The 15,796-nt window shown below is 42.9% G+C and overlaps 1 protein-coding gene across 4 annotated transcripts in view; it reads right to left on the bottom strand.

Annotated features, from left to right (window-relative positions):
- Window positions 1-1,504: 1,504 nt before the first annotated feature.
- Window positions 1,505-15,796, bottom strand: part of zgc:110222 (uncharacterized protein LOC550336 homolog) — a 204,293-nt gene continuing 190,001 nt past the window's right edge. For 3 of the 4 annotated variants that reach the window (XM_068047170.1, XM_068047167.1, XM_068047169.1), the window contains 2 exons: window positions 4,066-4,382; window positions 1,505-1,919 (listed from right to left, as the gene is read on the bottom strand). In XM_068047170.1, coding sequence (XP_067903271.1) covers window positions 1,711-1,919; window positions 4,066-4,318 — 462 coding nt within the window. In that variant the 5' untranslated portion in view covers window positions 4,319-4,382 and the 3' untranslated portion in view covers window positions 1,505-1,710. Of the gene's footprint in view, window positions 1,920-4,065; window positions 4,383-15,154; window positions 15,297-15,796 lie in introns of those variants that run through there. The other variant, XM_068047168.1, reaches the window with a different exon arrangement.

The following is a 15,796-nucleotide window of genomic DNA, read 5'->3' as shown; positions in this document are numbered from 1 at the left end:
TTTGATGATCTGGAATGTGCTGCCCGAAAGGGTGGTGGAAGCAAATTCAGTTATAACTTTCAAAAGTGAATTGGTTGTCTACTTGAAGTGGAAAATTGTGCAGGGCCGTGGGCAAAGAGCACGGGAGTGGGACTAATAGGATAGCTTTTTCTAAGAGCTGACACTGACACGATGGGCCGAAAGGCCTCTTTCTGCACTATATCATTCCATGATTGGAATAAATTAACTGTCCTTTCGAAGTATGATCCACATGCCTTATAATTTCTAACCTTGTGCAAGGTTTATGAAACTGGTACTTGACCTGAGGTCCTCTGCTGATTGTCCAAATTAGCTAGTTTGTTTGAACAGTATCTATACTTTCCATTATTTTTAAAGGTATTTATCATGTATTCCCTTTGTCTTATTTTCTAGTGACAGTAAGTTTGATTGGTTGAGCCAATCTTCATAGTTTAGTCCCTGTAATCCTGTCGTCCCTGTAAATCTTCCTGTTCACTCGTCTCTCAACCCTTCCCAATGCATTGATAATCCCGAAAGGTAGGGTGGCCAAAACTGAATACTATAGGGCAGAATTTGTGTTCACCATTGATCTGTACAATGCCAGTACAATTTGTTCTGAGTTGTAATCTTATGTCTTCCAGATGAGTCGTAAACTTGATTTAACTTACTGCTAATTACTTTATATTGACGAGGTGCTTTCAGGGTTTGATCAATGATCACTTCCAATCCTTTACAGCCTCTGACTCGGCACTTGATATAGTCCTTTGGTTGGATTGTCCCCAGTCCTACTAACATAATTCCAGATTCATGGAATTCAATTGCTTGCCTATAATTTCAAACTACACTTAACAGATGATCCTTCTAGAACCAAGATGCTAGGTTGTTTTCTTTAACCAGTGGGCCCCACAAGAAACCTCTGTTCTTATTGTCCCTAATTTTACTGTTTAGAATTTATTTTTGACGAGAAAGATTGGCAGGCTGCCCCTCCCTTTAACTTCCTCTCACGTTTGACGTGTTCGCGATTTGCTTAATCCCATATTCCCAACAGCCCATCACAAAAGGATTCTAGTACTATTCAACTGTTTATGTTTCAAACTGTAATGTTTGTATGAACATCAACTGTCTATCAGCTCACTGGCTGTTTTTCATGATCATTGGGCACCACCTAATACCCTGGTTCAATTTACTTTAACCTAAATGAACCAAATGGCGAGATTATCTTTCACAATTAATTTGGTTGGCCAGACCTCCCTCTAGTGCCCTGACGTTAAGAAGGGGATTGGGGGTGGGGGGTGGGGGGTTGGGGGGGTGTTGGTGGAGAACGGAATTCTGCAGTCCCACCAGCTTTATGCAGACTAGGCTCATGTCAAATTATTTCATCATAAAAGAAGGCCACTTATGATGTAACCCCATGTGAAACTGTTGTACAAAATAACTGCAGATAAAATACAATGAAATTATACATAAAATTCCATTTTTTCATTGTAACATATACAAGAACACAGCATTTTTTGGGGAAAGAGTTTGTGTTCCATAGTTTATTATTTTTCACATACCTAAAAGCAGCCATACACAAAAAGCAACATTACTAAAATTTGCCAATTAACAGCATTTTCTTCCAGCTATCTCAGTCAGTATGCACCTACTTTTTCCAGTTTTCTGTATCACAATCGGCCATGTATCAGGCAGTTTTAGTTCCGCCGCCAGTGGTTGTCAAGGAATCAGTTCATCAGGAATATCTACCATCCAAACATCTTTGTGTCCTCTGGCTGGGATTGGTTCAAGTAGCCATCGAGGATTGGACAAGGTGGTGAGATATTTCTGTTCCAACCCACGTAGGACAGCTTGTTTCTCCAACTTCCTCATTTCCTCAGGGTCCGAATCACTCGGGCATTGCCAGGTATCTCCAACGTTGACTAAGCCTACAGTACACACAGAGAGGAATTTTATTTTGTACAATGGTGGAGACAGTTTGATGTGTTCATCATTATACTGAACCTGACCATTTACAATGAGCGTCTGCTGGGGACGAGGCATCATAAACAAGAAGTGCACATTTTCCTAAACTGTCACAATCTTTCCAACAGCATTAAATGTCAAAGGTTTACAAGATGCAATCTTCATATAGAGACTTAGATATTCTCAATTGAAATTATTCAGCCCATCCGTCCCAACATCTGATTTGTTGCAAATTCCTTCCTCCCTCCCCCGACGGTGCTTGCCCTCCTCAACTCAAACTATGCTCCCAGCAGAGAACAGTTGATGGCCTACCCCCACTCTGTGCTAAAGATAATCAAGGTGTAGGCATCCTCTCTCCTCACTTCTACTTTCCTTCTCTTTCACACACTGTTAATAACTTCACTGATGACCCAGTAAAAACTGACAATTCACAGTCGAGGGAGCTGAATTTGAGCCATGATACAATGTCACATGCAGTTGCTGCTCCAGGTGACAAGAGTGAACATTGTCCACTGTAAACACATCATAGCAAGGCAGCTGATATGACGGAATGTTTCATAACAATAAATACACCAGCAGACGAATCCAGTTCATTATGTTCTTACAATAATCAACTTAAACAACCTGATGACAATTCATATTATTGAATCAATTTACAATTACATTAAATAATGGTAAATACACCAGAGTATGGCACTGAGTCACATGGTCCAGGAACATCTCAACAACTTGCATTTATATGGCGCCTTCAGCATAGAAAAATGTCCCATGGTGTTTCACAGAAGTGTAATCAGATAAAAATGGACAGAGAGGCAAAGAAAAAGATAATAGCAGTGGTAACCTAAAGCTTTGTTAAAGGAGGTGGATACACGGGGAGGATTTAGGGAGGAAATTCCAGAGCATGGAGCCGAGACGATTGAAGATATGGCCGCTAGTGGTGGGCCAAGTGAGGGGTAGGGGTGCAGAAAAGGCCAGGGTCAGAGCAATGGCGAGTCCGGGGAGGGTTGAAGGTAGTTACACAGACTAGGAGAGGTAAAGCAATGAAATTAGAGGCCTTGGGGGAACTGGAGGGCACTTAGGTCAATAAGCACATGAGATGGGTGGGTGGGACTTGGCGCAGGGTAGGATGCAGAGTTTTTGGAAGTGAGATGTCGTTTATGAAGAGCAGAGGAAAGGAGCCCGGCCAGGAGAGCATTGGAACAGACTGATCTGGAGATGATACATGTATGGATGAGGCCACATGTTCAATCCCTGGAATGCTAACTGATCTCAACTGAGATAGGAAGAGGAGTGCTCCAACTGCTCTCAGCATCACGGTGTATGAAAAAAGACATGAGTCAGGAAAAGTGTCACCTGGATGAGATACAGACAACAGACAGCTGTTAGCAACTGTGGAACAGTGCTGCAGCATAACATCTCACTCCCAGGGGCAGAAAGGAGAATCGGAAGCAAATAAAAAAAAATGGTGGCCCCCATTCATCCTTGGATATTGTTACTACTAACAATATTATATTATATTTATCATTTATATATTATCTTTATCATCATTTTGTTGTGTGCAAATTAGCTGCTGCATTTCCTACATTACAACAGTGACTACATTTCAAATGTACTTCATTGGCTGTAAAGCACTTTGGAATGTCCAGAGGAGGTAAACAGCGCTACAGAAGTGCACGTCCTTTTCTCTTAACCTAGTGTCAAATCCGGGTACATACAATTGTGAAAAGGCATATTTGCAATAGGCAATATATAAATAGTTGACACAAAGAGAGATGATAGTTAGCACAAGAAGAAATGTCAGTGAACAATTATAAAAGGTATGATGTGCTGATATTTAATTTATAAGCTGCATAACTCAAACTAACATTTCTTGCTTTAGGTGCAACAAAGTCTGGTGTAATATCCGACTAGTCGAGTGGTACTTAGCGTTTGTGAGACGTGTATTTCTTCATCTTCTTCTCCCATGAATGCAGGAGGGGTGAGTGTGTTAGATGAGAAGGTGGGCGTTGAGTTCGGGACCTGCTACAGACTGCTTGCTTGTCCCCTGGATTTACACATAACTGATCTAAATTTTAAAAGGAAGCAGAATTGTGGAGCCCCTCGTCTTACCTACAATTACTCCTCTGCCAAACTTCTCCCCTTCATCCAGCAGGCTCTGTATTTGGGTCTGGTTCATTCCCACTGTGTGAGTAAGGATATCTCTCCATTCCAAGTCCTCCCAATCCTTGTGTGCTACATGAATGGCCAGGGTGCAATCCCGCAGGTCAGCCAGCAGAGGCCTCCAGCGGGTCTCCACTGTCTTCACATTGTTTAATATCAGGCCTGCATATGGCTGTCGAAATGATAGGCAGCCAACTCTCATTGGAGGGCTTGTTAACCCCTTCAAAAGTGGGGCCAACTACAATAAACCTATTTCAGATCCGAATCTGTAAGAAAAAGATAAAAACAAATATCAGGCTTGGCCAGGAATGCTGTTGACCCAAAATTTAACCTATTAATTTTTTTTTATTTATTTAGAGATACAGCACTGAAAACAGGCCCTTCGGCCCACCGAGTCTGTGCCGACCAACAACCACCCATTTATACTAACCCTACAGTAATCCCATATTCCCTACCACCTACCTACACTAGGAGCAATTTACAACAGCCAATTTACCTTGGTTACATTTTCAGCTTTGAGACATAAATGCCTATTTCACAAAAATCGTGGCTTAGATTTATTTTGGACTCTAAATAGCAGCTAATAGAGTCTGTTTTTAAGACACAATTTATATTACACTTCCAATTATAAGCAGAGGCCAGCTCTCTGTCCCAGTTTTTATTTATCCTTTCAATGCATTCCCTGCCCCTACCTCATTAAAAATCATTAACTGGGTGGGTTTGCAACACCAAACAGTCTGACCCTCAATAGAGGAGCAAATTCAAGACAGAGTATGGATTATAATGCAGCTTTTGAGTTGTCCTGAAGATAATGTACCAGTTGTACAATAACCAACTCGCCATCTCCTCAAAATCTTAAAACTGGTTTTCAAAACCAATGGTTTGATAGTCAGGTTCTGTCACCACTGAGATTCACAACTGTCCATAAATTGTATCTCAGTCATAGCCATTCTGCAGCTATTCACTCCGAAAATGTCATCACAGTTGGTGGGAAGAATGAGGTGAGACAATATATGCTAAATGGTACAATTTTATAGAGGGTGTAAGAACACCCTGGGGGTGTCTGTGCACAAATCTTTAAAGGTTAGCAAAGCGGTTAATAAAGAATTGTTCCAGGGATGAGAGATTATAGTTATGTGGATAGACTGGAGAAGTTGGGGTTGTTCTCCTTACAGCAGAGACGGCTAAGGAGACTGGACAGAGGTGTTTAAAATTATGAAGGGTTTAGATCAAGTACATTAGAAAAGTTACTGCACAGAAAGAGGCCATTCAGTCCACCATGTCTGCGCCAGCTGAAAAAACTAGCCACCCATTCTAATCCCACCTTCCAGCACTAGGTCTGTAGCCTTGCAGGTTACAGCACTTCAGCGGCAGGTCCAGATACCTTTTGAATGAGTTGAGGGTTTCTGCCTCCACCACCGATCTGGGCAGTGAATTCCAGACACCCACCACCCTCTGGGTGAAAATGTTTTTCCTCATGTACCCTCTAATCCTTCTACCAATCACCTTAAATCTGTGCCCCCTGGTAACTGACATCTCCGCTAGGGGAAACAGGTCCTTCTTGTCTAATTTCCCTAGGCCCCTCATAATTTTGTACACCTCAATTAAGTCACCCTTCAGCCTCCTCTGTTCTAAGAAAAACAACCCTAGCCTATCCAATCTTTTCTTATAGCTGTAATTTTCAAGACCTGGCAATATTCTTGTAAATCTCCTCTGTACTCTCTCCAGAACAATGATGTCCTTCCTGTAATGTGTTGACCAGAACTGTACGCAGTACTCCAGCTGTGGCCTAACCAGCGATTTATACAGTTCCAGCATTATACCCCTGCTTTTGTATTCTATACCTCGGCCAATAAAGGAAAGCATTGCATATGCCTTCTTCACCACTTTATCTACCTGTCCTGCCTGTAAATAGACACTTTCCAATGGCTGAAGGGTTTATACAGAGAGGTCACAGATTTAAGACAAATGGGAAAAGGACCAAAGGTAACATGAGGAAATTACTTTCATGCAACAAGTGGTTAGAATTTGGAATACGCTGCCCGATAGGGTGGTGGATACTGATTCAATGGAGCCTTCAAGGGGAATTGGATAAATACTCAAAGAACGGCATTGCAGGAATGCGGAGAAAGAGCAGGGGAATGGAACTAATTGAATTGCTCTTTGAAAGACCCAGAACAGACCTGATGGGTCGAATGGCCTCCTTCTGTGCTGTTACTATTCTATTCAATGATTAAGTTGTCTCAGCCCACCTAATCAGGGCTGGTGCATGTTCCACTCCCGAACAATCTGAGCCTTTTTCCCTGATCTTGCCTCAAACCTCAAGATTTTTCTTTAAAAGTGTTTATCCAGTTCCCTCTTGGATGTCACGACTGATTCACATTCCATTTTCTAATAATAGTTTTGCAGTAAAACAAAATGTTCTACCCTGTCTATACTTCTAGGACCAATCCTAAATTTATGCTGCCTTGTTACCAGCTCATCAAACAGTACAAATCATCTTTTACCGTTTGCCCATTCAAATCTTTCCAGAACTTTGAAAGCTAGATCTCCCATAACCTTTTCCAGTCTCTCAAAACCAAATCCTCTCATTCCAGTAGTATTATCCGAGTAAATCTACACTGCACTTTTTCCGTGGGTCCAATATCCATTCCTTAGCATAGTGCATAAAGTTTCCCACAATATTCCCTCCAACTGTGCGATGCCATTTTACCCCTTTAGTCTAGTTTTAGTCCAAAATCTAGGCTGACACTCCAGTGCGGTACTGAGGAAGTGCTGCCGTCTTTTGGATGAGATGCTAATCTGAGACCCCATCTGCTTGCTTGGGTGGACGTAAAAGATGCCATGGTACTATTCCGAGGTGTCCTGGCCAATACTTATCCCTCAATCAACACCATAACAGATTGTCTGGTCATTATCGCACTGCTGTTTATGGGAGTTTGCTGTGTGCATACTGGTTGCTGTGTTTCCTACATTACAACAGTGTCTACAAGATTTAAAAAAGTACTTTAATGGCTGTAAAGCACTTTGGAGAGGTCCAGTGGTCATGAAAGGCGCTATATAAATGCAAGTCTTTCTTTCTTGAATTGCTGTTTTTCACTTACAATCCTGCTGTTTGGGTTTGTAGCTCTTGGTCCATTGGTTCCTCTAATCTTTTGTAAATTTACCATTTAAACATCTAGTTATGTTCTGTGTCCTTTTCTCCCCCTCAAAGTGTACTCGTTATGCCTCTATTTTAAGCTACATTTGTCACATATCTGCCCATTCCTCTAACGTGCCTATATCCCCCTGCAGTTTCTCACATTCATCCTCACAATTTGGCAGTAGTAGTGTAGCTAGGGCGTTGTAGATGAAGTCTAGGGACTGAATTTTTTTCAGCAGTGGGCGAATAAAATGGCAGCCTTCACGCAGGGGCCATGCACCACCATGATCGAGTGAGCCACAGCTCATTTAAATACACAGGACCAGCTGCACCCCGCACCCCCCACCCCCCCCCAAACATGTGGCAGGGGTGGCCTCAGCGACGTCGTGAACAGTGTCAGCTGCCTCTGTGCAGGCACTGGTGCCATTTTTAAGGCCTGCCAGACTTGCCCAGAGACTGCAGAGTTGAACCTCCGTACCCACCCCCACTACACTGTAGCTACATTTCTGATCTGTCCCCCCAATACAATGAAAATAAGTGGCCGCCCCATTTGCACCCCCCACCCCACCCCCAAAATCACTTACATTGACATTTTGACCTCTTCTCCCCACAACTGCACAAAGTGCAGACGTCAACCTTCCCCTCCCACACGAGAAATGCAGAGTTGACACCACCCCCCACCCCCCCTCCCACTTCACTGAAATTCCTAAGTTCCCCCCTTCCCCACCTGGGAGGCACCAGCTTTCCCTGGACAGGGAACTGAAGGCGCATAAGTGCCACCCATTGCACGGAAGATCCCAAATTGCCGGTAAGATCATGGTTCATGGTATTTAAATGTATTCATTTCCTTTATTTAAATATTTAAAGTTGGTTCCCGTCACCAAGGGGCGGACGGGGCCACCACAGAGCCTTGCTGCTGGCGGGAAGATCGGGCCCGGCAAACGGGCTCCATCGTGGGCTGCTGTTGCTGCGTTCTTCGGGCACCCCCCCCCACCCCACCACCACCACCACCCCACCACCACCACCACACCACCCCTCCACCACAGAGCCCAACGTCAGGAGCTCAACAAAATTCCAGCCTAGGAATCTAGTTCAGGTCAACTAATAGCTCTTTATTATGTATACATTACTATTTACACTCTCCTCAAGCCTCCTTAGCTAGCATCCTTCATGCTGCTACTCTCTTCTTCCCCAAAGCCCATTACCATGTGACTGTTACAACATCACCCTTACAGTGGGAGGGGTTTCTCTCTCTCTCCAGCATTAACCCTTATATGTCCATATGCTACATCTCCTCCCCCACCCCCCAATTCTTTATCCAACATTTCCTTAAACATATACACATTCTTGACTTAACCTACTACCCTTTCTCCCCTTCAAGTCTCTGACTTCACAGATTTAGTCCGTTAGGAGGTTTCGTGACTTTCCCCGTTCTGGTTGTAGTCTGATTGGGATTATCAATAGTCTTCCTTATAAATCTGGATCATTGACTTAGTGATCTTTACTAAGGATTGTAGCATTCTGTTTGGCTTTGGCTTTTTCATCTTCACCTGGGTCTTCCAAATGAATGATTGTCTGCTGTTTCTGGGGAATAGGGATAATATTTCTTCAATTTCTACATATGTTTTCTTCAGTTGTGTGTACCACATACGATCTCTGGTAGTTTGCATCTCCCCGGATTACAGTACCTTCCTGTTCAAGGTCTCGTATCCATATTCTTTGGCTGTTATTCAGTTTGGGTAAATCTCTGGCATCGAATCTTCTGTTGTAATTTTGAGTTGGATGTCTTCTATAAGAGCTTTCCAGGTCTCTCACTCTCCCTTAGTTCCGAACATTCAATCACTGTAGTTTAGGCAACACAGGAAGTTGTGTTATTATCTTCCTGCCCATCAGTAACTCTGCAGGTGACACTCAATCCACACATCAATGATGCAGGTCAATAAATTAAAAGTGAGGTTGGAAAATCTTCATTCTTCTTCAATAAGGACTTTATGGTTCTTTCACCTCTTTCAGCTTCACCATTCGACTGTGGATACCGTGGTGAACTTGTGAGCTGTTGAAATCCCATTCTTGTCGCAAACTGTGTGAAACATTCATTTGCAAACTGTGGTCCATTGTCTGACAATACTTTATCAGGGATACCATGTGTCGCAAAGATGTCTTGAAGAATTCTTATAACTGCTTCAGTTGTAGTTGAATGCAACCTTCTATCCACCTTGAGAAATAAACAATGATTATGTAGGACTTCCTGTTGAACATGAATAAACCCATACCCAGCCTTTGCCAAGGTCTGGTCGGAAATTAAGCAATTAATAGAAGATTCATGCTGTTCCAGTCTTTGTATTGCTCAGGTCTGACAGTTCTGGATCACATGCTCAATGTCTTTGGATATTCCTGGCCACCACACTGATGATTGTGCCTTTGCTCTGCATTTCGTTATTCCATATGGTCTTGGTGTAGATCTACGATAGTGGATCTTGGTGAATGAGGAATGACTAGTCTGTCATTGTAAACTAGCAAGTCGTCGATAATTGTGAAAGTATTTTCTATATTCACAGAAAGTTTTCATCTTTTTCCCACAAGGACATTCTTGTGGCCACCCTTGTGTGCAGTACTGCCTTATGCGCATACATTCTTCATCGCTTTTTTGGGCTTGACGTATTTCTTGCAATTTCTGGATGCTTCCTGGCCAATTTTGGGCTGTATGTTGTGAATATGACTCTATTTCATACACAAAATTCACATCCTGTTGGGTTGGATGATCTACCATCGCTCCTGATAGCGCATTGGCTGATGTTTGCATCTTTCCCTGGACATATACAGTCTCATAGGTATATTTCATCAATCTTAAACAAAACCTTTGGATTCTTGGAGGCATTTTTGCAATCTCCTTTTCGTCCAACAAAGATACCAATGGTTTATGGTCTGTCTCGATGACGAAACTCAATCCAACAATGTAGTCTGAAAATTTCTCACATGCCTATGTGATGGCAAGTGCTTCTTTTTCAATTACCACATACCTTGTCTCTGTGTCGGACAAAGCTCTAGATACGTAGTATATTGACCTAGGAGAACCATCTGATTGCTCCTGGATAAGGTTTGCTCTTAACCCAGTGGAGGAGGCTTCTGCCATTATCATTGTAGGTAATGTAGCGTTATATTGTGCCAAGATGTCCAGTACTAGTATCTCTTTAATCTTCTGGAATGCTTGTCCTTGGTGTGAACTCCAACATCACGTTTGCTGTTTTTTTCAGAAATTATCTTAGCGGTTCTGTTACCTGCACAAAATGAGGTAGAAATTTGGCTAATTGATTCAAGTAGGAGTAGGGAATTCTGTAATGGTTCATGCCTTCTGGGGATCTGCCATTATACCTTTACTGCCTACTATGTGTCTCAAGAAACGAACTGAAGTCTTGGAAAATTCGCACTTCTCGTTCAGAGTTAGTCTTGCATCTTGTAGTCGCTGTAGAACTGCTCGGACTCTTTGGTCATGTTCCTCTGCTGACTGCCCATGTATCAGGATGTCACCTATGTGACAAGTAACTCCTTTAAGCCCTTCTAAGGTGTTAGACATAGATCTTTGGAAGATTTCTGGTGTGGAAGTTATTCCAAATGGTAACCAATTGAAATAAAACCTCCCGAAAGGTGTTATAAATGTGGTTAGTAATCTTGAGGTCTTATCTAAGGGTACCTGCCAAAACCCACTATTGGTGATGAGTTCTGTAAACATGGTGCTCTGAGACAATTTTGCTAAGCTGTCACCTACTATGGACATTGGGTGAATCTCATGCACTACTGCCTTGTTAAACTGCATTAAATCCACGCAAATACATAGAGTTCCATTTTGTTTTGGGGCAGGAACCATGGCTAAACACCACACCATTGGATGTGTAACAGAAGAGATAACCCCCATTCTTCTCATCCCTTCCAACTGGTTTTGAACTTGGTTCATCAACGGGTGAGGTATCTTTCTGGGTGTGAAGAGACGCACTGGCCTGGCACCTTCCTTCAGTGTGATTCTATACTCTGTCTTGAGTCTTCCGAGACCTGTGAAAAGTTTTTGGGTAGTCTGCGTGGAAGCGACTGTTTATCTGTGGTTGTTTGACTTCCTCAATCTTGATCAGATGCAGATCTAAGCATGCTTTATTACCTCGAAGGGAAAATTCCCGGTTTTGCAAGACGTGTAAGGTTTCCATAATTTGTCTCCCTCTATATTGGAGAGTTGCTTGAAGCTTACCCTTCACTTTCAGTTGGGTCCCGCCCGGCCTATGCAAATGCATGTCCACCGGTTGTTGGCAATATCTCACCAACCATGGTCCTTGGTCTGACAGAACCGTGATACTAGCACCTGTGTCCAGTTTAAATTTCATCAGGTGTCTGTTTACATAGATGCCCGCCATCCAGAATCCTTGATTTGGGTCATTAACTTCTCCTAAGAAATTTCCTAGCTCTTTTTCGTCTGAAGTTGGTGCACTTCATTCACTGCTCTTTGTGTGAAGGTCTGCTTTGTGCTTTTGAGCGAAGAGATCTTGCTCTGGCACATTTTCCCATAATGGCCTGTCTTTTTACAGTTGAAACATTCTGCTTTACTACCCGGATACTGCTCCCATCTGTGGGTCTTCCTGGCTGCACAGCGCTGGCACGGTTTCCCCGTGTCATGCACTTTCTGACCTGTGTGTGTCTTCTCTACAAATTGTCTCTCTGTCTTTGGCTTCAAAAACTCTACAGTCATTGGATTTCGTCTAATCCAAGGCTTCTCTTCAGCCTGCAGAATGGCTCTATTTTGTTTACGGACTTCAGCCTGGTGTACCATCTGAACTGCTTTCTCCAGTGAAAGATCACTTTTCGACTGCAAGACATCTGACAGATTCATCAGCTATTCCGACAACTATTCAGTCCCTTATCATTTCCGCCTTTAATTCGCCATATTCACATCCCTCTGCCAATCGGTACAGATCATATATATAAGTATCTACAGATTTGCCTATCTTCTGGGCTCGCTTGTTAAATTTTTCTCTTTCCAATATTTTGTTACTGCGTAAATTGAAATATTTGTCAAAGGCTTGAAGTACATCCTCAAATTTATCAGAAGCCTTGTTTATCCCTTGCCTCACAACCACATCGTCTGCAATTGCACCCATAGAATATAATTTAGCTTCTGATTTAGTATGGAGTTGGGAAGCTATCCTAAATCGTAGGAATCTTTTTCTCCATAAGGACCCATTTTGTACCTGACTGGGTCCTTCCTTATCATGAAAGCTTTTAGGCATTCCAAATTTCAAATCTGTTTTGCTTAATAGGCTTTTTAGCGTGTTCCCTTTTCTTTTTAAATCGTTCTGGCTTTAATGGAGGTGTTCACGGCCTTTCTGGGGATTTACCACACTTTCCAATTGTTCCCACGCTTTCTTTCTGTGGTCTGGCTGAGTAATGGCTGCTTTTTCACCTGAGATCGACCTCTCTCCCTGCTTTATTCAACCCATTGCGCCCATAGCAAAGAATGGCCCCTTTGAAATTCTCTCACCCAATCCTGGACCGTCTCCCGGCGCTGAGACTCGGAATCTGATCGCTGGACCTGGATGTTTCGTTGCAGACCCCCACGCTCCTGTGGTGCAGTCTGAGAGCCTGCACGACTCACCGACTGTCCATGTCTTCTTTGGCTGCTGAGCAGCTCTGGAGTTCATTGCAGTCCCTCGATGAGATCTGCTGTTCTCTTGATGCTACTTCATGAGGTGAGGTGATTTTTCAATACTTTCTGGTCGTTTTAACTGGTGCCACCTTGTTGTGTGTTGTTGTAGTTGTAGTTGTAGCATAGCGAGGGCGTTGTAGATAAAGTCCAGGAGTGTAGTTCACGTCAACTATTATATATACATCATTGTTTACACTCTCCCCAAGCCTCCTTATTTAGCATCCTTCGTGCTCCTACCCTCTTCTTCCCCAAACCCCATTACCATGTAACTGTTACATCATCACCCTTACAGTTGCTCTCAGTCTCCAACATTTACCCTTACATATCCTTATTCTACACCCTCTGCATGCCCCCCTCACCCTGTGATCTGGTATAATCAGCAAACTGAGAAATTATTCCTTCTACGTCCACATCCGAATTACTTTGCATAATTATTCACAGCACAAGGGTCTTGCAATGATACGAGTGTGAGAGAATTGCATGCGTCCGATTTAAAGGGATAAAGGACGCCTACAGAGCTGTTCCAATTGGGGAGGAGACAAAATTTCTGAGAGCTTTTGGAGTGCATTAAAAGGCATCTGCATCCACCGGTAGCAGGCTCACCAAGACTTAAAGGGGTGAGGCAATTTGAAGTGATAGGCAAACGTGAAGGGAAAGCAAATGCGAGGTTCAGACGCAGTCCGCAGGTCGTGACAGAGCAGCCTGGTATCCAATCTTCTGTTTGATAGTTATTGAAATTGAGGTGATGTTGCATGAGATGTATGGAAAAAGGTTGCCCTGAGGAAGTCTATGGCACCATCCCACAAGCCAGCAATGCAGCAACAACTTACATGTATGTAGCACCTTTATAGTAAAACATCCCAAGGCACTTCACAAGAGCATTAGGAAACAAAATCTGATACCAAACCACATAGAGAGATATTAGGACAAGTGGTGAAAGGGGTAGGTTTTAAGGAGCACCTCAAAGGAGGAGAGAGAGATCGAGAGGTTTAGTGGGGGAATTCTACAGTATAGAGCCTAGGCAGCTGAAGGCACAGCCGACAATGGTAGAGCATTGAAGATCAGGGATGCGCAAGAGGCCAGAATTGGAGGAGTGCCGATATCTCAGAGAGTCATAGGACTGGAGGACATTACAGAGATAGGGAGGGATTTGTAAACAAGCATGAGAATTTTAAAATCAAAGCATTGCCAGACTGAAAGCCAATGTAGGTCAGCAAGCACAGGGCTCAAGGGGGAACAGGACTTGATGTGAGTTGAGATATGAGCAGCAGTTTTAGACGAGCTCAAGTTTACAAGGATGGAGGATGGGAGGCTGGCCATAACAACAACTTATATTTATATCGCATCTTTAACATAACAAAACATATCAAGGCGCTTTACAGGAGCATTATAAAACAAAGTATGACACCGACCCACAAAGGGAAATACTACGCCAGATGACCAAAAGCTTGGTGAAAGAGGTAGGTTTTAAGGAGTGTCTTAAAAGGAGGAAAATGAGGCAGGGAGGCGGAGAGGTGTAGGGAGGGAATTCCAGAGCTTAGAGCCTAGGCAACTAAAAGGCACAGCCACCAATGCTGGAGTGATTAAAATCAAGGATGCACAAGAGGCCAGAATTAGAGGGGCACAGATATCTCGGAGGGTTGTGGGGCTGGAGGAGATTACAGAGATAGGGAGGGCGAGACCATGGAGGGATCTGAAAACAAGGATGAGAATTTTAAAATCAAGACGTTGCTTGACCAGGAATCAATGTAGGTCTGTGAGCACAGGGGTGATAGGGGAACTGGAGTTGGTGCGAGTTAAGACATGAGCAGAGAGTTTTGGATGACCTCAAGTTTATGGAGAATAGAATGTGAGAGACCAGCCAAGGCGTACGTTGGAATAGTCAGGGATGTGTCAGGCCAGGACTGCATTGGAATAATTGAGTCTAAAGGTAACTAACGCATCTATTCTGTGAGGTTTAACATACTTGCAGCATAAACTGAAATGTCTAACTTGGATAAAAATTGCACATTTATAACACTATATTAGAAATGGGTTTAAAACATTATTGTAGCTCAGTAGAGTTTCACTGGCCACACAGGAGGATCAGGCCCAATTCCTAATTAATGCAAAATATTATGTACAGGCTGCAAGTGGATTACTTAATATCCCTGGGATTATTTACAACAGCTAATATGAAAGAAAAATCTTTAAAGGGTTTCCAGGCTGACCTTTCTCGTGCAGCACTGGTTTGGCTGCAGAAACATCCTGTGTACTGACCAGATTGGAAAACAGAGCAGAATATCAGATTAATGCCTGACTATGCCCCACGTTGAAAATGAATACAGGATCTATTCACATGCACTCACAGTTCACTGCAGTCTGGAAATGAACAGGAAGTGTCAGCCCTAATCAATTCATTATGCTAACATCAATGAACAGACCTAACCAATCAACAACATAGATGTTCACGGGCCAGTGTCAATGAAAACAATATGTGAAAATTTGGAGTGATAAAAGGCCATTTAGCCCTCAGCTCTCTCCTTTCACATATCCTGTATAATATGTTCTTTGATCTAGTCTAAGTAGTCAACCTTTTGCAGTGAGTAAAATGTTAAACTAATAACCAGCAATAACCTGACAAAGTTGAGCAATTTTTTTTCCATTATTTGTTCGTGGGATAAGAGCCAGTATTTATTGCTCATCTCTAATTGCCCTTAAGAATGTGGTGGGTGTCCAGGTTATATTTGTACCTTGCACTAATCTGAACTGCCTACTGCTGTGAACTGTAATATTCTGCGCCAGCCAGCGTGTTGCTGAGTGTGCTGTCTGAAACATTCTGAAAATGCAAATTGGACGACAAAAGCCTTCAA

Source organism: Heterodontus francisci, chromosome 15 (genome assembly GCF_036365525.1).
Source record: "Heterodontus francisci isolate sHetFra1 chromosome 15, sHetFra1.hap1, whole genome shotgun sequence".
Taxonomy (NCBI): Eukaryota; Metazoa; Chordata; class Chondrichthyes; order Heterodontiformes; family Heterodontidae; genus Heterodontus; species Heterodontus francisci.
This window is presented reverse-complemented; position numbering and strand designations above follow the sequence as displayed.